Genomic DNA, 21,913 nt, shown 5'->3' on the forward strand with positions numbered 1-21,913 from the left:
GTTCCTGTTTATTAAAAACGCAGGAGATATTTTCATTTCACACATTTCGTGTCCAACTCTCTGTGATTCCCCAGTCCATGGAATTCTCCAGGCCAGAATACTGGAGAGGGTAGCCTTTCCCTTCTCCAGGGAATCTTCCCAACCAAGGGATGGAACCCTGGTCTCCCGCATTACAAGCAGATTCTTCACCAGTTGAGTCACCAGGAAAGTCCAAAAATACTGGAGTGGGTAGCCTATCCCTTCTCCAGGGGATCTTCCCGACCCGCGAATCCAACTGGGGCTTCTCGCACTGCAGGCAGATTCTTTACCAGCTGAGCTACCAAGGAAGCCGGCATTTCACACAAGTATAATCATAAATCCTGCCTGGAGGGGAAAAAAAAAAAGGTTAAGAACCGTTGCTCTAAGAACGTTCCTTTTCTGAAGCAATTTTTGCTAATTAGTAACGGATCTAATTCCCATAGCGACCTATTAACCGTAAGGCAAGGAGCGTTTAAATTGCTTTGTACAGCTTTATTCATTCTCTCATAGCTCTGTTTGGAGAAGGTAATGGCAACCCACTCCAGTATTCTTGCCTGAAGAATCCCAGGGACACAGGAGCCTGATGCGCTGCCGTCTATTGGGTCTGCTGGTAAAGAATCCGCCTGCAATGCAGGAGACCCCATTTCGATGCCTGGGTCGGGAAGATCTGCTGGAGAAGGGAGACTACCCACTCCAGTATTCTTGGGCTTCCCTTATAAAGAATCCGCCTGCAATGCAGGAGACCTGGGTTCGATCCCTGGCTTGGGAAGATCCCCTGGAGAAGGGAAAGGCTACACACTCCAGTATTCTGGCCTGGAGAGTTCCATGGACTGTACTGTCCAAGGGGTCGCAAAGAGTTGGACACGACTGAGCGACTTTCACTTCATTACTGTACGTGGTATCTTGAGATGCTATGCTGCAGTACTCAAGCAAAAGCACACGAATACACCTCCTGACCCTGGACATTCGTATTCGTTCCACAGTTTAAAAAACGCGTTTGCAGACTTCATCTTCGTTGATACCGACTATATATGGAAAATGGCAAGCGACTTCGCCTCTATGGCACCCACCGCGGAAAGGAAATACAGCTGGCCACGGAACAGTGAACGGTCCGCTTCTCTCGCCACGCCCGCGACCTTCCCTCCCGGGTTCCGTGAGTCCCAGACCTTCCGAGCATCCGCGGCCAGCGCGTCGCAGGCAAGTGGCCGGCCCACGGGGCAGCTCTCTTCCACGGCTGAGGTACCGAGCTCCTGACATGACGCTACCCGAGTTCACTCAAGCCTCCGGAGGTCACGACCGCTCCTTTCTCCGCCCTCCAGCACCAGATCCCGACACCACGAGCGCCCGCCACCCTCCCCTACAGACTCAGCTCTCTCTCGGACCTCCGGAACCCCGGCCACGCCCACAACCAGCAGCCAACCACGCGCGACCGCCTCCAATGCGTCCACGGCGTCCCACACGCGGCCGACCCGCACAAGCCCCGCCCCCCGGCGCCGACTTCCGCCCAAGCCAGAGCATGGGACGTGCGCTTGCGCGCGCATGGGTGAGACGAGGGACGCGCCTTCGTCGACGGTTTTTTCCCAAAGCAGTTAGGCGCATGCGCAGCGAGAGGCCCGGCCGCCGCCGTTGGTGGTGCTGCCAACTGAGGCTCCGGCGCGCTTGCGCAGTAGCTGGACGCGGGCGTTTCTTTCCTCCCTTTTTTTTTCGAATTGGTCGTGAGGGCTCGATTCGACTTACAAAATGGCCGCCTGAGGTGTGTGGGGCGCTGTTCTCTTAGCTGTCTACTGCTGAACGGACGGCTTACCTCCCCTCACTGCTCAACGCAGAGAAACGAGACCCCCCCCCCCCCGAAGGACATGGTGTTTGAGACTCAGGGGTTGCCGATCACCGAATCCTTCGAGGCTCTCAGCACACCAGAAACGACCGCGCGCCGCTTCAGACCCGAGTGCCGCGGCCGAGACCTCGCACCTGCTCTCCGCTGCGCACCCCGGCTTCACCGCGCTCACATCCCAGCGAGGGCCGCCGCAGCCACCGGAGAGGTGAGGGGCGGGCTGACTGGGCGGTACGGAAGGGGCGGGTGCCGGGTAAAGAAGGAGGCCGGGCCCCGGGTGCCGGACCCGGGCCTGAAACGGGGAGCCCGAGGAGGGTGGAGCGGGGTGCGGGGCGCCGGCTGCGGACGGGGCACTTGAGGGAGCGGAGGAGGGTGGGGCGCGGTGTCAGCCGCGACGCAACCCGGCGGGGTGTTTGTGAGGCCGGGCTCGGGGCCGGCCTGTCGGGGCTGCGGTGTCCGACTTGGGGAAGGCTGGGCCCGGGCGCGGGGCCCCTGCGGCCCCGGCGGAGGCGGGTGCCGGAGAGGGAAGGGGCCGTCCTGGCGAGGCGTCCTCGGTGTATTTCCTCGCTGTTCCTCCCGGTACTCGTCTCTCTCCGCTCCCTCCACTACCTCCACTACCCACCTCCGGAACTGCAGCCACAGCCCACTGATCACTTGACTCTGTTCGATTGAGAAGCAATGTTGGAGGATTTCGTTTTCCTCGAGCGTTTCAGTCTCCGAGGGCCTGCCCCATGTTCCATTTTTCCTCGGGGGACCACGCTGTCAAGTATGTTCCGATCTGTTTCCGTCTTGGAGTAAACCGACGTGGACTGAAGTTACACCCCAAGGTCGGGGAAGCCCCCGCTGGCAGAGATCACAGAATTCCCTGTATCCGGCACAAATAAAGTTTCCCCCAATCACCGAAAGTTTTCGATTTTCCTATCTCAAGGTATGCTTCATACCTCGTAATCATTTCATGATTTGGTGCCTTCTAAACCACAAGCCCACCTTTTTTTTTACGTTCTTAGTTCTTAACACTTAAAGACTAGGTACCAGACTTTGTTCTAAGTACCTTACCGGCACTTTTTCCTTTTTCAAAGAAATGTTACTGTCTGAAGTACCATGCTTTGAAATAAAATATGGATTTGGTAAAGTGTTATTTAGAGCCCGATTCATAATTCAAGTTAATTGTTTTTCCCCATTACAGCCTTTAAGTTAGGGAGGGAAAGCCTTTGTTTCTGACAGAACTTTTCTCTTTGATAAGATATATTGAGTCCTTCCTCTGTTCCAGGCCCTGTTCTAAGCTAAGCTTTTTGTTTATCTCATTTAAATTTCACAGCACTTCCCTGTTGTGAAGTAAATAAATTGAGGCACAAAAGTGAAATAATTTGCCCACGGTCTTCAACAACAACATGGCAAAACTGGATGCTAGCATTTTGTAGTATTTTTCTCAAACTTGCAGTGTCCCAGATCTCTGATTCTAGACCACCTATCATGTGGAGGAGGGTGGATTTTGAGGTACCTGCATGAGTGAAACAAAGATACCTGCCCTCTGGTTATTCATTGATTTGATAAAAATGGAGATTGGATAAATATGGAATAGGAAGTGAATTGGTATATTAATTTAGGTTATTTGCCTATGCCAGTTGTCTTTAGCTGTGGCTGTGGGTTAGGTGTTACAATTGTAACACTTAATAAAGTTTTTGCACTTTCAGCTCCACTCCTTTTTGCCTGTTAATAACTAGTTAGGTTATTAAGTTAATAGCAAAAATGACTGTTTTAAGTTTCTCCTCTCTTCTGCCCTCTGGTGGAGGTGTTAGTTACTGAATGGGAAAATGGCCCAAAAGAAGCCACAAAGAGGCCTGGCCTCTGAACAGTTCAAGTTTACTAAGAATTTATGCGGAAGGGTACCTTGTTTGTTTTCTGAATGACAAGATTAATAGCAAAACTTGACCAAGTGTTTGGGACAGAGGCATTAAGAAAGATTTGCAAGTAATGACAAAATTATGTTAATTCTCACGTATGTTTTAGAATCTGGGACTTTAAAGCCATTTATTCTGTAATCAGAAAAAAGCACTTGGTAAAAGAAAAATTCAGAGATTATTAGGAGCTTATTAAAAGCTGAAAATTGCTATGGGATTATCCTACCAGGGGATAGGATTTTGGAGGACTTTGGAACGCTGGCTTTGAATTTTATTTTACAGATCTTACTGTGCCCAGTGAGTGATGTATAAGTTTGTGTCTTAATGACCATGAGCTTCTAGAAACTTCTCTGGTGGGTTGTGGTCTTGAGGGCAAATAAGAGTGGGGAAGGACTAGGAAGGAAGCTAGGCTGGTTTTCAGGAACCCTGGCTAGTGTTCCAGGCTGATTGGTAGATCTCTGGGCAAGGTAAGGAGATATGCGGACTATTTAATTGGTAAGTTAGGGAAGAGCCAAGCACAGCGGTCACAGTGGCACTCCATTGATTGTTTCTGTTTTTAATAGCAACAGATACACATCTTAGGATCAGAAAATAAATTGGAAATTTTAAGGGATGAATACATGGAGTCAGACACAGCTTAGTGACTAAACAACAACAGCCTTGAATAGAAGTTGAGCTGATGGCGTCTTTTTCTTTTTTTGCGATTTTTTTTGTTAGTTTGTTTTAAATTTATTTTTTAACTGGATGCTAATTGCTTTATAATGTTATGTTGGTTTCTGCTGCTGATGGCTTGTTTTTGAAGAATTAAGAATTCCAAGAATGTTTAACATTCATGTTAATCATATTTTGAACTATCTTCGTCAATGTATGTTGGGATTATGTCACAATAAACCCATGATAAGTTGAAAATATTGTAAGTCGAAAAAGCATGTAGTACGTCAAACCTACTGAAGATCACAGCCCAGTCTGCCTTAAAAGTGCTCAGACGTTAGCCCACAGTCGGGCAGGATCAGCTGACACACAGAGACTGTTATAGTAGTGTCGAGTATCTCATGTAATTTTTTGAATACGATACGGAAAATGAAAACCAGAAGAGTTATATGGGTACAGAATGGTTGTAAGTGTATACTTGATTGTGGTGGCTTGGCTGGCTGGCTGGGAGCTGTGGCTTGTTGCCACTGCCCAGGATCATAGGAGAATATCATACCTCATATTGCTGGCCTGAGAAAAAGTCAAAATCTAAAGGAAGGTTTCTACTTAATGAGTGTTGCTTTCCCTCCATCATAAACTTGAAAACTTGCAAGATGAACCCTTGAAGTCAGAGACCATCTTGTGAACGTAATGCCTCGTTCACATTCTTAACTAAGGTCAAACTTTACTAAAATCCTTAAGAGAATTTTAAATATTAAAAATGTCTTGCCTATAGCCAGGTTATGTATAAATGTAATTTGCATGGAGTTAATTTGAGTATTTGTTGATTATTAGGCAGTTCTGTAGATTTCTGATTTTTAAAAAATCAGTGTTTCATTAGCATTTTTTTTCCAAATGGAGTTGTTTTATTGTTTTTTCACTGTGTCTTAGAAGACCTCGCTGCCTTCTCCTGTGATTTTTGTTGGATTTATGACACTGGGAACCTAACAGTGTTATACCATTCTCATTAAAGAAGTGCCCACTGGTATCAGGGATGGTTTAATCTCATCTCATGCTAAAGTAAATTTTTAAAATTCATTGTAAGAGTTGAATCATGTTTTGGAAAAGCAAACTTATTACTGGCTGCCTTGGTGGCTCATTGGTAAAGAACCCGCTTGCCAGTGCAGGAGACATGGGTTTGATGTTTGACCCTAGGTTGGGGTCCTCTAGAGAAGGAAATGGCAACCCTCTCCTGTATTCTTGCCTGGGAAATCCCATGGACAGAGGAACCTGGCAGGCTATTGTCCAAGAGGTTGCAAAGAGTTGGACACTACTGAGCGACTTAACAACAAAAGCTTACTACTTCTAATCTTTTTACTTTTAGGTTCAAAAAAATGGCCAAAAGAATCGCCGAGAAGGAATTGACAGATAGGAATTGGGATCAAGAAGACGAAGCAGAAGAGGTAAAAAGTGCTTTCCCTAAGAATGATTTCCTGCTACTTCCAAATTTAAATTTGTTTTGTGGTTCCTCGTGAAGACTGTGGTAAAAATAAAAGGCCTTTTTCAGAGCATCCTGAACTGGAAATAATATGGTTTCTTATGATCTATGCTAAGTATAGAAATTGATGGGTGTGCTTTTTGATTAACAACTGTTCCTTCAATACTCTACTCCTTTGTAGAATCATCTTCCTCTTGAATTTCATATAGCATTTCATTGAGCACACTCAGCCCATGGTTTTAGTCCAGATTGAAGGCTGGGTAAATGATCTAGTTATAAACTAAACTTGAAAAGTGTTTTACCAGCACTGTCTTAGAGTGCCATACTCAGCAGTTTTAGATTTTAGAAGATTGAGTTTGCCTCCCTTACTATACTGCTTCTAAGAGTCCTGTTTTATTTCATATTGAAGATCTGAGACACTCTCCACCCCCAGCTGGGTTAATAGGAATAGAATTTAGATGGCCTAGTTTCTTTCCTAAGAAAATAAAAATGGTCTTTCCTGAGGAAACCTTTTAATTTTTCTCTTAAAAAGAATAAAACACAGCTGCATTTCTGAAATGCCTCATCAGCAGTTTGATACTCCCAGGCCAGTTCACTGAGCAAGCCTGAACCAAGTTATCCTTTCAAGTTAAAAGAAGTGTGCTAAGTTAAAAAATGTACATATATATTTTAAATAGTTTGCAGAAACATTTCCAAGATAATTCTTCGACTCACATTTTCTTTCTTTCTCAATCTATTTTCTAGTACTAATATTTTTCCTTTACAAATATGTGTACTAATATTTTTAAGGAAACCAAAATCACAAGTATGGGTTTATAAAGAAGTGTTTTTAACAACTCTGACTGACTTGGTACTTTTAAAGCATGTCTTTGGTAACTCAGTTTTTTCCATGTTTTAGGCTACAGTCACATTCCGGGCCTACCACATAATGATTTGTTCTGACATTAAAATATTTCAGAAATGAAAGAACTTGCATTTGGATATAGATTCTAATGAAATGTATGTGGAAGGATATTACATTTGAGTCAGGCATAGTCAGATGATCCCTTCTGTAGGTACAGAGATTCCATAGTTTAACATTATCTGAAATAAGTATAGAGGAGAACTTTTTACAGCAAGTTTTCTATGCCATTTCTCCAAGGTAAAAGAAAGGGTGAAGTAAAGCCATTTTCAGCAAATTTCCAACAGGTCACTTAGAGTCCCAGGTCCTTCAGAGGTCTTCTGGATCATGGGCAAATGGACAGAGCTGTTCTTTAAAATAATGTGTATTATGAACTTAGTTTTTGAAAACTATAGTAGTAAGATGCTAGCTTTGGCATCTGGGTAATGTCTTTGAATATATTTGAAATATTTAAAGAATTGATCATGAACAGGGTTTTTTTTTTTTTTTTTTTTTTTGCTCTTTTATTTATTTTTTTTAAATTTTTCAGTGGGTTTTGTCATACATTGATATGAATCAGCCATAGAGTTACACATATTCCCCATCCCGATCCCCCCTCCCACCTCCCTCTCCACCCGATTCCTCTGGGTCTTCCCAGCCCACCAGGCCCAAGCACTTGACTCATGCATCCCACCTAGGCTGGTGATCTGTTTCACCATAGATAATATACTTGCTGTTCTTTCAAAACATCCCACCCTCACCTTCTCCCATAGAGTTGATCATGAACAGTTTTGTGCCAAGGTTTTGTTGGTCTTAGTCTTCTTAGAAAGTTGATGTATAAACTCTTCTCTCTGAATTATGGTTCAAAGTCTGGATTTGTAGTTTCTGAAACATTTCTGATTCACCTGACTAGCAATCAAATTCATTTGACAGATAAGAGACATAAACTTTAGTTTAATATATGTTCTCCATAATTTATGTTATCAGTATTAACAGTACTTAGAACCCAGACGTTATTGATCAGTTTGTGTTGGTCTAGCTTTTTAGAAATTTAGCATTTTACCTTTTTGCCCTTATTGCTCTTTAATTTGTATACTCCTGCAGGTGGGAACATTTTCGGTGGCCAGTGAGGAGGTCTTGAAGAATAGAGCCATAAAGAAAGCAAAGCGTAGAAATGTTGGATTCGAAGTGAGTGTTTCCTTACAGCTTCTGGTTCTAAACACTAATTTGATTTCTGAGTTGTAGAGTATTTCCACCTCTGGGAGCAATCAGATCAATAAGTGCTTTTTTTAAAAATAAAATATCTTTTAGGTAATCTATCAAGAATGCCTTTTAAAAATATATAATGGTTTATCATTGAAGAAGGAAATGGCAACCCACTCCAGTATTCTTGCCTGGAGAATTCCATGGACAGGGGAGCCTGATGGGTTACAGTCCATGAGGTCACAAAGAGTCAGTGAGACAGAGCACACAGCACATCATCATCTTTATCCGTTCATCTGTCAGTGGACATTTTGGTTGCTTCCATGTGGTGACTATTGTAAATAGTGCTGCAGTGAATTTTGGGGTGCATGTATCTTTGAATTACAGTTTTGTCTGGATAAATGCCCAGGAGTGGGATCACTAAATTGTATGGTAGTTCTGTTTTTTTTTTGTTTTTTTTTTTAAAGGAACATTCATACTTTTCTCCTTTAGTGGCTGTACCCATTTACATTCCTGCCAGCAGTGTAGGAAGGCATGTTTTTCTCCATGTCTTCTCCAGCATTTATTAATTGTAGACTTTTTGATGGTAGCCATTCTGACCTGTGTGAAGTGATACCTTGTCGTAGTTTTGATTTGTGTTTCTGTAATAATTAGCGATGTTGAACATTTTTTTACATGCCTGTTGATCATCTGTATATCTTCTTTGGGGCGAAGTCTGTTTAGACCTTTTGTCTGTTTTTTGATTGAGTTCTTAATAAATGCTTTTTAAAATGCCTAGTTCTCTTGTGCATACCCTTGGTGAAGACCATGGGAGATATAAAAGATAATAAATATGACATCTGTACCTTAAAGGGAGCTTATCCAGTTGGGGAAATAAGAGGTAGATGTAGACAAATTCAAGTTGTATTATAGTGTGAAGTGGAAAAATGAATATAGTAATTGGAAAGCAAGGGAAGTGGGTATTGGGCTAAGACGGGAAAATGTAAGATATTCTCAAAGTCTTACCTGTTTCCTAGGATTGAGGTGTGGGTGGGGTAGTACGTTTGAGAATAATAGAAGCGTTTCCCATTTTGGTGTTTCTTCTAGTGTTTATTGTTGTTCATTTGCTCAGTTGTGTCCAACTCTGCGATCCCATGGACTGTAGCACACCAGACTTCCCTGTCCTTCCCCATCTTCCAGAGCTTGCTCAAACTTATGTCCATTGAGTCGGTGATGCCATCCAACCATCTCGTCCTCTGTCATCCCCTTCTCCTGCCTTCAATCTTTCCCAGCATCAGGGTCTTCGTATCAGGTGGCCAGAGTATTAGAGCTTCACCTTCAGCATCAGTCCTTCTAATGAATATTCAGAATTGATTTCCTTTACGGTTGACTGGTTTGATCTCCTTGCAGTTTAAGGGACTATCAGGAGTGTTCTCTAACACCACAGTTCAGAAGCATCAATTCTTTGGCTTTCAGCCTTCTTCATGGTCCAACTCTCATATCCATACATGACTACGGAAAAGCCATAGCTTTGACTAGACATACCTTTGTTGTTAAAGTAATGTCTCTTTTTTAATATGCTGTCTAGGTTTGTCATAGCTGTTTCCTGGCAAAATGTTTCATTCTTGTGTTCAAAAAGATAAAATATGAGTTATAATTCATGAACTGAAATCACGTCTCCATATTCAGCAGTCACTCCATGTTTAACAGCTCTTCATCCCTCGAATACATCCCAGACCCGTGAGTCCTGTCTTGGTGACCTGGACGTCTCTTGTCAGGCAGGAGAGACTTGTTTGAACAGTCTGGGTGGCATTCTTGGAATAAATTTACTTGGCTGCATGTTCTGTGGTGGCTTTGTTCAGTTTTTCTTTATTCTGAGTTCTTTTCTGGCCTAATGTCATTTTTAAGACTGGTGACTGGTTGGATGTAGGTCTTGAGTCAAGTGATAGTTGATAGTTCATTCATGGAGAAGATATGGGGGGAAGGGACTTCATGAGGAAGCTATTGATTTTGTCTTAGGAAAAGTATTTCAGGGCCTGTGGTACATCCACATGGAGTTCCCTAGGGAGACCGCTAGGTATACTGGTTGGCCACTCAGAACAGGAACTGGGAGATGGGTGCAGCTCTGGTAAGTTTCCTCTCCAGGAGGTTGAAGCGATGGGGGCTACTGGCAAGAGGCCTGAGAGTGGGAACTTGTGACGAGGACAAGATGCCTGGGAAGATAGGCTCGAGGAGGGGCAAGCCAGCTGTTGTGTACGAGTGACAGTGAAGAGGTGGAAACAGTGCAGACCTCAGTGCAAAGAGCAGCTCTCGGATTTCATGAAGCGTGCCAGACATTCCCAAAGCATCAGCGTTCTGTACATTGAACACAGATTGAAAGCTCCAGAAGTTCATAGGAAATTGTAAGTAGTGGGTAAAATACTTTCAGTGAACCTAACTTGATGTTTCTACAACTTCCTTAGGCACTTGGTCTTTGAATAGTATATGAAAAGTCTTTCATTTGGGATTTAGTTGTGTTAAGAATGTTTTATTTATAGTTCTGTAGCTGCTGGTGAGTCCATAAATTTATTTGAATTAGTCTTTTTAACCTTTTATATCATAAATAGGTTTTTAAAAAGTATTTCATTCTGATTCCATCTGTCCTTCCTGTTATAGGAAGGCAGTATCAGATTGCAAATCTCTCATCATGAGTAAAATCCACATTGTCTCTGCTTGTTCTGACAGTTTCCGTTCATGCTGGTTGCATGAAGGTTGTGGGTGCTATTTAGCCAAGAGAATACTGCCATTTGCTTGCTTATTTGGAAACAAAAAGAGTTATCTAGCGTGTGCTCTTTCTTTCTTTTCCAGTCTGATGGTGGAGGGGCCTTTAAAGGATTTAAAGGTTTGGTTGCGTCTTCTGGAGGAGGAGGGTTCTCTGGATTTGGTAACGGTGCTGGAGGGAAGCCTCTGCAAGGGCTGTCGAATGGGAACAGCGTGACTAGTGCCCCTTCCTTCTCCAGCTCAAGGGCGGCAGCTGAGACCAAGGCCACCTTCGGTGAGTAGGCGCTTCTTCCCGTCTTACTGTGGAAACATAATCTATAAAAACTAACTTTGCAATTTTTTGGGGGAAGGGCTTTTCTCTGGGTTCTGCGGCTGTAGGAGCAAGAACATGGTAATGATGAAAGGGACGAAAATTAGGGAGCTTTTGGCTAATTACAGAGTGAGTAGAGCACAGGCCTAAACAGCCTGGGTTCTGTTCTCAGTTCTGACAGTTACCTACCAGCTCTGTGTGACCTTGGTAAAGTTCCTTAACCTTTGAGCTTCCAAATCTTCCTTCAGCTGTGAAATGAATATGACCTCAAAATTGACGTAAGGATCAAAAGAGAAAAAGAAGCTCTTAGTGGACCCTAGGTGAAGGCCTCCCATCCCTCCACCTCATTCATTATAATGTACCAAGAATTTCCTCTCTGCCACACACCTACATTCCTAGGCGTGGTTTAGTTTGCCCAGGACATGTTGATTGCCTCATCCTGCTTTGAGGAAATTACTCAAGAATCTTGGAATTAGTGACAAAGAATGGACTTGTGGGTTAAAATCTTTGATTCTTGGAAGTGATCCTGACTCATTGAATCATACTTAGCAAATTATTCTAAGAGTGTATACTGTTTCATTTAAATTAGGCAGTGTTTAGTGTGATTAAAATAAGCACTTTCTGTTAAGATTTTAACTGCATTAATATATGTTCCTACAATCTTGAGGGTTAAGTTTTATACTAACTATTTTGACAGTTTTAGGTGAAATGGGCATCCTTTTGAAGGAAAAGATTATTTTAAAATGACAGGTTTAATGCAAGCATATGAAAAAATATGTGTGTGTGTGTGTGTGTATATATGTATATGTATGTATATATATATATATACACACACACATTCATGTATACATGTAAAATGTTTGATTTGATTTTTGTAATAACTAGTTTTTGAATACTATATGTACGCATCTTGAACTGTAACAAAAATGGGATACGATAAAAGAAAATGTGAAGGCAGAGCAGTACGAAGATCTGAATGGCTTAATTAAATCAGCTTCTGAATAAATTCTTAAACGTGTAGTAATTTTCTATAGGATCTACTGCTATAAATGGCCCTACCTCCTTGGTCGATAAAAAGATTCCAACTCCTAAAACTACTGGTGACAGTCAGCAACCTCCCTCCTCTGGTGCTGCCCGCCATGGGAATGCCTATCACAAGCAGCTGGCGGCCTTAAACCGCTCTGTGCGGGATTGGATCGTGAAGCACGTGGACACAAACCCGCTCTGCGACCTTACTCCGATCTTCAAAGACTACGAGAAGTACTTGGCAAGCATCGAACAGCAACATGGGAGCAGTGGCAACAGTGATTCTGAAAGTGAAGCCAGCAAAATATCAGTTGACGCACAGCCTCCTTCTCTATTTGGTTCAACAAAATTACAGCCAAAGTCACCATTTTTGTTTCATGTCAACAAAACGGAGGATACGTCTGAACAGAAGGTGGAAACTGTGTCTGAAAAGAGCAAGGACCCATCACTAGGAGCCACAAGTGCCTCGTTTAATTTTGGCAAGAAAATTGATAGTTCTGTTTTGGGCTCCTTAAATTCGGGCCCCTTGACTGGATTTTCATTTTCTTCTGGAAATTCCAGTTTATTTGGCAAAGATACTACCCAGAGTAAACCAGTTTCTTCACCATTTTCCACTAAAACATCGGAGAGCCAAGCAGAAAGTGGCGGCAACGAATGCAAAGGTAAACACAGTTCAGTGCTTGAGGTCTGTTTTAGGTTCATGTGAGTTTTATGTTTAGTGGGAAAAGTGTAGTCTTGTGAGTAAGATGGGTCTGGATTCATGTCCAGACTCCATTAGTGCCTAGATGCATGTGTGATCCTGGGTAAAGCTGGTTAATTTCTCTGATTGCTTATTCATAAAATGGAGTAAGACCTATTTTATAGGATTATTATAAGGATTATGAATATAAAAATAATAGAAAAACATCTGGCAGGGGAACTTTGAAAACCCATAAAATACATGCCTTTATATTAAGGAAAACAAGATTTTTTGAAAATTTATTTTATTGAAAAAAACTCATCATGGATGTTCACTGAATTGTTTTAAGATATTTGCTTATAAATTCACATAGCAAAACATTACTCTAAATAGGTAGACTTCATAGACATGAACTTGGACGAACTCCAGGAGATGGTGAGGGACAGGAAGGCCTGGCGTGCTTCAGTCTGTGAGGTGGCAAAGGGTTGGATGTGATTTCGTGACTGAAGGACAACAGCAACAACAGACTTCATAACCTCGTGGAACAAACTGACATGTCTGGGTTGTAGCCGCCTTTCTACAAGTGTTCGTGGTCTGTCTTGTTAGTGCCCCAAACCAGGCCGTCATCCCAGCCTCTCCACTCTCTCCATTGTTCTTCAGTCAGTTCAAGTTGCATCCGACTCTTTGCAACCCCAAGGACTGCAGCACTCCAAGCAGGCTTCCCTGTCCATCACCAACTGCTGGAGTTTACTCAAACTCAGTTTCATTGAGTCGGTGATGCCATTCAACCAATTCATCCTCTGTTGTCCCCTTCTCCTCCCACCTTCAATCTTTCCCAGCATCAGGGTTTTTTCAGATGAATCAGTTCTTCCCATCAGGTGGCCAAAGTATTGGAGCTTCAGCTTCAGCTTCAGTCCTTCCAATGAATATTCAGGACTGATTTCCTTTAGCATGGACTGGTTGGATCGCCTTGCAGTCCAAGGGACTCTCAAGAGTCTTCTCCAACACCACAGTTCAAAAGCATCAATTCTTTGGTGCTCAGCTTTATTTATAGTCCAACTCTCACGTCCGTACATGACCGCTGGAAAAACCATAGCTTTAACTAGACGGACCTTTGCTGGCAAAGTAATGTCGCTGCTTTTTAATATGCTGTCTGAGTTGGTCATAACTTTTCTTCCAAGGAGTATGTGTCTTTTAATTTTATGACTGCAGTCACCATCTGCAATGATTTTGGAGCCCAAGAAAATAAAGTCTGTCACTATTTTCACTGTTTCCCCATCTATTTGCCATGAAGTGATGGGACTGGATGCCATGATCTTAGTTTTCTGAATGTTGAGCTTTAAGTCAACTTTTTCGCTCTCCTCTTTCACTTTCATCAAGAGACTCTTTAATTCTTCGCTTTCTGCCGTAAGGGTGGTGTCACCTGCATATCTGAGGTTATTGATATTTCTCCCGGCAATCTTGATTCCAGCTTGTGCATCATCCAGTCCAGCATTTCTCATCATGTACTCTGCATATAACTTAAATAAGCAGAGTGACAATATACAGCCTCGACATTCTCCTTTCCTGGTTTGGGACCAGTCTGTTGTTCCATGTCCAGTTCTAACTCTTGCTTCTTGACCTGCATGCAGATTTCTCAGGAGGTAGGTCAAGTGGTCTGGTATTCCCACCTCTTTAAGAATTTTCCACAGTTTGTTGTGATCCACATAGTCAAAGGCTTTGGCGTAGTCAATAAAGCAGGAGTAGATGTTTTTCTGGAACTCTCTTGCTTTTTCGATGATCCAACTGATCTTGGAAATTTGATCTCTAGTTCCTCTGCCTTTTCTAAATCCAGCTTGAACATCTCCAAATAGGGGTTGTGTCATTATCCCTCTTCACCCCACGGTGGTCATGAACAAGTAGTGTCTGTATAGAGACTTAAAAGCAGTTAAAAGTGCATTCCCCAGGTATTAGCATATTGATCTTTGAGAAAGAAAACTGCAGTTGCCAGTGGGCCATAAATACTGTTTTTCTTCCTGGAGGGAAACTTCCTTCTGTTGCTTTGCCCTGCCTTCAGCTGTATCCTCAGGCAAGAGCCCTCCAGGGCAAAGAAGAGACTAAAGAGCTTCCCTTTGTCTGTCTTAAATAAGACAGACAGAGAGTGTGTCACAGTCACAGGGACTCTGCTGTTTGTAGAAAGGATGCTGAATTGAAATAGTCTCCATCTCAGCAGGGCACCCCTCCATAAAGCACTTATTCCTCACCCTGTGGTTATCACATGTTATGCATGAAAAGACTTGGAGAACTTGTTAAAATAACAAAATGCCCAGGGCCTAACTCAGGCATACCATCTTAAAATTTAAATCTTGTGACCTGAATTGTTTGAGCAGCAGAATTCTTTTTCTTAGTTGCTCATCACTGAATTTTATACAGTTGCTTTCTCTTTAAGGGGATCGTAATTTGTGTCCACCAGTGACTTTACTCTCCCTTATGATTGGGGCATTGGGGTCAAGGATAGTGCTTTGGGCTCAGACCGGGAGGGCACCCCCTGTACCAGCATGTCCAGATGCGTAGTGATGCAGACACAGCTTCAGTTACTTACACTTGGCTTGGGACTCATTTCTCTGACAACATGCCCTGTAAAATGCTTATTTTCTCTGTCTTTGGCCATTGCGTTCCTTGGTTCTTTGGCATGATGCAGAAATGGTTATAGGAATATTTGGGGGTGAAATTTCATGTGCTAGAAGCCTGTGTGAGATTTTTCTTTTCGTGGGCAACCTGAGTATAACTGAGCACCTGAGTGTTGACTTTTTCTGTGTAACTTTGCCTGCACTCTGCATACAAGCATGGACACTTTTGTTCTAAGACTTTCTACAAAAATCCAGCAAGTACCTCCTCACCTTGACCCCCGACACAGTTAGATTGTGCTTTCAGTTTCTGTATCAGCTTACATGTAATTTTTAGGTCCAGGTGAGGGGCAGGGGGGGCAAACTTCTTTTATCGCATTTTCAGGCTCTTGTTCTGAATCTTATTGGTGGTGTTTTTACAAAAGGTGGAGATGAAGAAGAGAGTGACGAGCCACCGAAAGTAGTAGTTACTGAAGTGAAAGAAGACGATGCTTTTTACTCCAAGAAGTAAGTCGTGGTCCCGGCGGCCCCCTTGATGAATTTATTTTCAGAGACGTGGAAACAGGCCTCTCGCTGGAGCCCACGGGCAACATCGTCCCTGCAGAGTTTACCGGGCAACCCTCCTGGGGTCAGGCTGTGCCTGCTCCCAGAATTGGGACAAGGAAGAATTCTGGGCCTGTTTGTTTAAAAATAATATGATGTAAAAATTTCCTGCTGGGCGAAGCTTGCTCTTTCATGTTAGTTTAGCTCTTTCTGCTTTTCAGGTGCTTTAGAAACTCTTTTCTTGTCCTCATCTCTTACCTCATCGTTCTCTCCCTTTTTCTCCTTCCTTTCTTCCCCTCCTTTCCCTACAAAGATAGACATCTAAGTCAGTGATTCTAGATTTGGCTTTACTTTACTCTGTCTTCCCCCTGGGATGCAAACTGGTTTGGCATGTGGGTGGATTTTGTTTAGTGAGAGTTGCTGCTTTCAGAAAAAGGCTGAAGGGAAATTTTTAGTTCTCAGTTAAATGAAATTAGTGCTTTTTAACAAAGATTTTACTGAAAAACATTTGTGCCCTTAAAGCTTCCCTTGGATATGTTTTTCTAATACAAAAATTTCAGACTTAGTAAGTCAGCAGTTTTCATAGTATAAATCACCAAATCCCGTGGGATTTCAAATGTTTATTTTTGAGAACTTTTAAAAAGAGACCAGTTCCTTTTGCCTGTTTTAAAATGTAATTACACAGATGGTGTAAGGGAATGACCCTGACTTAGGGGATTTTTAGCTTGTTTTGAATGAGGTTTTTTTGTTGGTTGGTTTTTTTTTTTTTTTTTTTTCCCACTCCTCAAGGCTTGTGAGATCTTAATTTCCTGACCAGGGATTGAACTCTGGCCCCACCAGTGAAAGTGCCAAGTCCTAACCACTGGACCACAGAGACTCTAACCCAAGATTTTTTTCTAACCATAGTGAATCAAGGGAACACACAGTAGTTTTGACTTGTTTATTAATAACCTACGGAGATGAAAGAGTCCTAAAGAAAATTCAAAAATAAGAAATAGGAAGAGGGTGAGGGGCAGAGTGTTTGTCCTGTATGTTCCTGTTCTTTAAGCACCAGGAGCAGCTCTTGAGCTCAGGACCAATGATGCATCAGGGAGGTGTAAGGTGCTTGGCAGTGATTATTTACTGACCTGAGAAAGGATAGTTTCAGAAACCATTGTAAAGAATTGTATCAGGCCTGCTGTGTAATAGTTAGAAGGAAGGAGGGACTGTAGACTGTCTAATCAGATTCTCTTACCTGCCTTGTGTAAGGCAGACCTGATTTGGGTCAACAGAAGACTCTTCTAAGCTCCCTCTGCTGTACTTACTGACTGGCTTCCACACAAGCATGAGCAGGGCCTGTTGGAGAATCGTGTGGCTTTCATGACATGTCACTGAGTGATCATACTGATTATTTTTCTCCTTAGGTGTAAACTGTTTTACAAGAAAGAAAATGAATTTAAAGAGAAGGGTGTGGGCACTCTGCATTTAAAACCTACAGCGAATCAGAAGACACAGCTGTTAGTGCGGGCAGACACCAATTTAGGTGAGTACCTTTTTTTTTCAGGTGGCACAAAATAATCATGATTACATAGTACATTAAAGCTCTCTACTTTGCTGATTTTAGTCTTCGAGATTTTCAAGTATGTTGATGTGTTTTTTGGAATAGAATAGAGATTGTTCAGGCCAAATTCATCCTGTACTGATTCAGTACTTACAGATTTAGTTGAATGCTGGGGTAATAGTGCATAAGAAAACCTCGTTGTATTAAAAAGCTACTGCGAGGAGGTAATGAAATGTTTTCATTTTCCTTTGTGCTAGAAATGTGACTAAGAAACTGTAGGTAAATTGGACGGTTTAGTTGACTCTCAAGGGGAGTTAACCTTGTAAAGGAATCCTTTTGATGTAGCAAAGAATCATTAACTCGTTGTTGTCCACCCTCCAGCTTTACCATTAACAGTCCTCTGAGAGGAGGGGGTAGTGCCTGGGTGGGGGTTCTCAGGGGAAGTGATCATGGGTGCCAGGTGACACCAGACTGTGTCCCTGAAACAGACTGCTGTGAAGCGCCTTTCCTGTGGGCTCGGCTGACCTGCGGTGCAGTCACAGCATTCTTACTTGCCCATGAGCGTGCTGGCCCCTGTGACAGAGCTGTTTCTCAGCTGACCACTCTTTGGGGAGAAGGCTTCCTCAGTGGGGCTGAGTCCATGTCCTGCCAGAGGCCCCACAGTCCTCTCTCGGGGACCCCGTACTGTCAGGGAGTCTGTCAGGGAACCAGGCCCTTTTTGTGACATTCCTTTGGCTCCGTTAAGTATGTGTTGCATCAGTGTTTAATGTTTAGCCTATTAAAGGTGTAGTTTCATGGAAAATAGTTTATTTTGATGCATTTTTTCCCTTTGTTTAAATGCAGGCAACATACTGCTCAACATCCTGATTGCACCCAGCATGCCTTGCACCCGCACAGGGAAGAACAACGTGCTCATCGTCTGCATTCCGAACCCGCCCATTGATGAAAAGAACGCCGCCACCCCAGTTCCCGTGTTGATTCGGGTGAAAACAAGCGAGGACGCGGATGAGCTGCACAAAATTCTGCTGGAGAAGAAGGACGCCTGAGCATGCCTGGCTGAGGAGCTGTCGCCAAGCTGCTGCTTCCCCCAGCGCCCCGAGCTTAGTCAGTTTTCTTCTCTTCTTACTTTGACCTTCTAGGACTTAGAGATAACTTAAAATTTTGTGAGGAAGATTAATATTAAAAGGCCAATAAAACCTTTAATGTTAAGTGTTAAGAAACTGCATTCTCCCTTCTTAAGAACTGTCTAATGTGTAAAATACGTTTGAAAGAAAAATTTTGGAAGATTTTTACATTCATTTATTAAACTAACCACAAGTGATTTCTTAATGGACTGAAATCAGGGTATCGATTAGATTTCCCAAAGGCTTTTCTGATCCAGGACTTGGGGTCTGCTGCCACCATCTGCACAGCTTCACGGCCGTGCGTCCAAGGGGAGCTTGCCTGAGGCGGCCTTCTGGCAGGCTTGGCTGGCTGGTGTCCCCATGAGCCGTGCTGCCGCGCTGTGGCAGAGATGTTCCTCTACGCTTTGTTCTACCACGTTACTTTACAGCTGGGATGCTTGCCTTCAGCAATGGGTCCTCAGCTGTTTCCGTGTGGACGCTGGCCTTTAACCCCACAGGCTGCTCTACTAGGATTCCAGAGCTGCTTTTTCATTTTAAGAGGAAATGAATAGCTTGTTCTTTGGTTTTGTAGGTTCTTTCATGAGGTGCTCTTACTTCTGTATCCCCCTAGAGACAAAAGGGACGGGGGGTTGCCAGGAAAGAGGTTTAAAAGCACAAATTTGGTAGTTTGTAGACCACAGACAGTGGTCACAGCGCTTATAGAAAAAAGGGTTAAACCGTACAACAAAAGGGAAAGAATATGCTCTTAGTTAATTGTACCATGATGAATCCTATGGATCTAAACTCTAAACTTAAGTCATAGGAGCTTTTATTACACATGAGCCATGTGAACTAAGCAGGAAACATGCAATAAGGTAATGGAAGAGGAAGTTGTGTGTGTAAACGTTGCCTTTAACTTTTAGACACCAGTGTATTCTACATTTGATACTGAAATTTCCATTTACTTTTTAAGGGTAAGATGTTCCGTGTGTCCATGTGGGATGGGGCCATGGTTGCACCGAAGGTAGCCATGTTACTTCTCCGTAGCTTTTGGGTAACTAGCACTAGCCTTCTTTGACGACTCTGGTCACACAAACTAGATGTCAGGTTTAATGTTCTAAATATCCACTTTCATTCCTCATGAGTCATTTAATGCTGGTACCAGATAGGCTCAGGGTCTGTGCCTGAGGGCTCACACTTGTATATTCTGTTCTTTAGAACATAATGTCTTCTGACTTTAAAAAAAAGATAGTCAAAATTACTGTAGATAATACAGTTGCTTTTATTAAAAAAAAAACTACAATTTTTAGATGTAAAGAGAGCAGGGAAACCATTTTATGATACATTACTCTTTAATACTTGAGGTAAAGTAGTTGGGCCAACACTGATCATGAAATTCTTGTACTACTGCATTCTCACCTTTCTGATTCCATGGGGAGACTTTGGCCCCATGTGTGACTTTGGGTAGATAACATGCACTATTAGGGAATGTGATCGAAATCGGCTGTATCATGAGGCCTGGAGAGGAAGTGACAATTGTTCTTTCTTTTACTTTTTAGAAATGAGAATGTTCATGAGTGTTCGTTGTAGATGAATTTTAGTTCACAAGTGGTTGATTACTTAATACTGGCCCTGCCCTGTTCACACTAGGTTACAAGGTTACCAGCTGTTACAAGGACGAGGAAATTAGGGGAACAAACCTCATCAGCATGTCCTAGCTTAGCCACGCATGCTCCTTGTCCCACCAGAAAGTCAGGCTCAGAGACTTCTTTATCTATAGGAACGCTGGTGCATTATTTTGTTTGCCTTTGCATGTGATGTGGAATGTTCACCAAAAATGGCATGAAAGTCATGATTGGATTAACTCTTCCCCACCACCATCCTAAAAAGTTTGTCTTTTTAAATTACTGGGTGTGTGTGGCTTTCTTTTTTTCTAACATTCCCAGCAAATTCTTGCTAAGACTGTACTGTTAGAGTGGAAATTACAAGGGGGACATGTGGTATGTATACTGTAAGTCAAAATGTGGTATTGTCTTAAAATCACTCTTGTACTTTAGGAACTTGCCGGTCTCCACTTTAATTTAATGTCTGAGTGTAAAAGAGCCTAATAAGTGTATGTTGATTTCACTGTAAAATCTTAAGTCCATGTATGTTACTGGGGGAGGGGCGCCTGGGCCCCTGGAGGGCTTGCCTTTTTGTCCCCACTGTTTAACAGCTCAATTCTACCCCTTGGGTTTAGTTATTTTTTACCAAGTTATTAGAAATTAGGCTTTAAAATGTTGAATGTGGATGAAGTTTTTATCTTTGGTTTGAGAATCTATAGAGAGAGTGTCATAAATGTGGCCTAAAGGGTGTATATATATATCTTTAAATCAGATTGTGTTGTATCTTGACAAATACCGAATATCCCAATGGCCTTTTTTTTAACTGCTGTGTGTTCATCTCTTCCTTTTAAGCATTCCCATTAAGCAAAAAAAATAAGAGTATTATGCTGTTTTCATTATTAGGTTACAGGCTGAAAATGTGTGTCCAGTTTTCAAACTTTAGATTGTGTTTTTCATGAAAGAACAGGTCTGTTTATGGACTGGTTTTCTTTAAAAAGGATTATTGTTTTACAGTTTGAATTCTAAATCATATTTTTGATATGCTGCATGCCAAAAAATTATCTACCTGTTCTGGGGTAGAGGGAAAAAAACTAATATTCTACCTTACTGTTAGAAGTTTAGAGAAGGCTTTTTTGGTTTAGTTTTAAAGGTCAACGAATTGCCTGATGAATTGTTTCTGAGCATTTGTCAGTTATTCTGTTTCAGAACAGTTCTGAACAATCCAAATGAAAGTGCAGTGCATTTTTACAAACTAAGCGACTCACTCCCAAACCCCTGGTAGTCATCCTCATTCTGGAAGTGAGGTCTCTGAGTACAAACCGCTTTGTCCTGTAGCACCAGTAGAAGACAGGGAGGGGCCTGTCACAGCTCCTTCCCGTGTGGTGCTCTGAGCACAAGGCCTCTGTGTCTCGCTGGCGTGGCAGACACGTGTGTGCGTGTGTGTGTGTGTGTGTCTGGTGTGGCAGGCCCAGTTGTAGCTGAGACGGGAAACTTGTTAGCATATCAAATGGATCAATTGTTTGCTTTCTGTTTTACATAGGAAACTGTTTTCTAAAGCTAAAATACTTGAATTGTCAGACAATGTAATCTTGGTGTGTATTAGTTTTTGAATTGATCCCTTTGAGCAAGTGTATCAATCCATGAAATGTGAATAAATGGAAAGTAAACAGAATCAGTGTTTGTTTGACACTTTATGTTCCTCTGCTGCACCTGGTGTTAGGGCGCGTCCAGCCCGCCGGAGCGGGAGGAGCCATGTGAAGTATGCCTGGAAGCCCGCCTAGCAACAGGAGGGTTGGCTGGGA

The 21,913-nt window shown here is 42.7% G+C and overlaps 2 protein-coding genes across 3 annotated transcripts in view; both read left to right on the plus strand.

The window, feature by feature from the left end:
• The window catches only part of FAM118A (family with sequence similarity 118 member A), a 343,668-nt gene that overhangs the window by 37,260 nt on the left and 284,495 nt on the right, over positions 1–21,913 (plus strand). The gene's annotated exons all lie outside the window — the stretch shown is intronic.
• Positions 1,695–21,783, plus strand: NUP50 (nucleoporin 50). 2 transcript variants are annotated; one of them, XM_065945250.1, is made up of 8 exons: positions 1,695–2,057; positions 5,765–5,843; positions 7,863–7,946; positions 10,788–10,974; positions 12,045–12,698; positions 15,747–15,828; positions 17,268–17,386; positions 18,248–21,783. In XM_065945250.1, exons 2-8 carry the CDS (start codon positions 5,775–5,777, stop codon positions 18,448–18,450), a joined length of 1,398 nt encoding a protein of 465 aa, XP_065801322.1. In that variant the 5' UTR covers positions 1,695–2,057; positions 5,765–5,774; the 3' UTR covers positions 18,451–21,783. The 2 variants fall into 2 exon arrangements, with proteins under 2 accessions (XP_065801322.1, XP_065801330.1); XM_065945258.1 differs by lacking the exon at positions 1,695–2,057 and adding an exon at positions 2,331–2,777.

The sequence above is a fragment of the Muntiacus reevesi genome, chromosome 1 (assembly GCF_963930625.1).
Source record: "Muntiacus reevesi chromosome 1, mMunRee1.1, whole genome shotgun sequence".
NCBI lineage: Eukaryota > Metazoa > Chordata > Mammalia > Artiodactyla > Cervidae > Muntiacus > Muntiacus reevesi.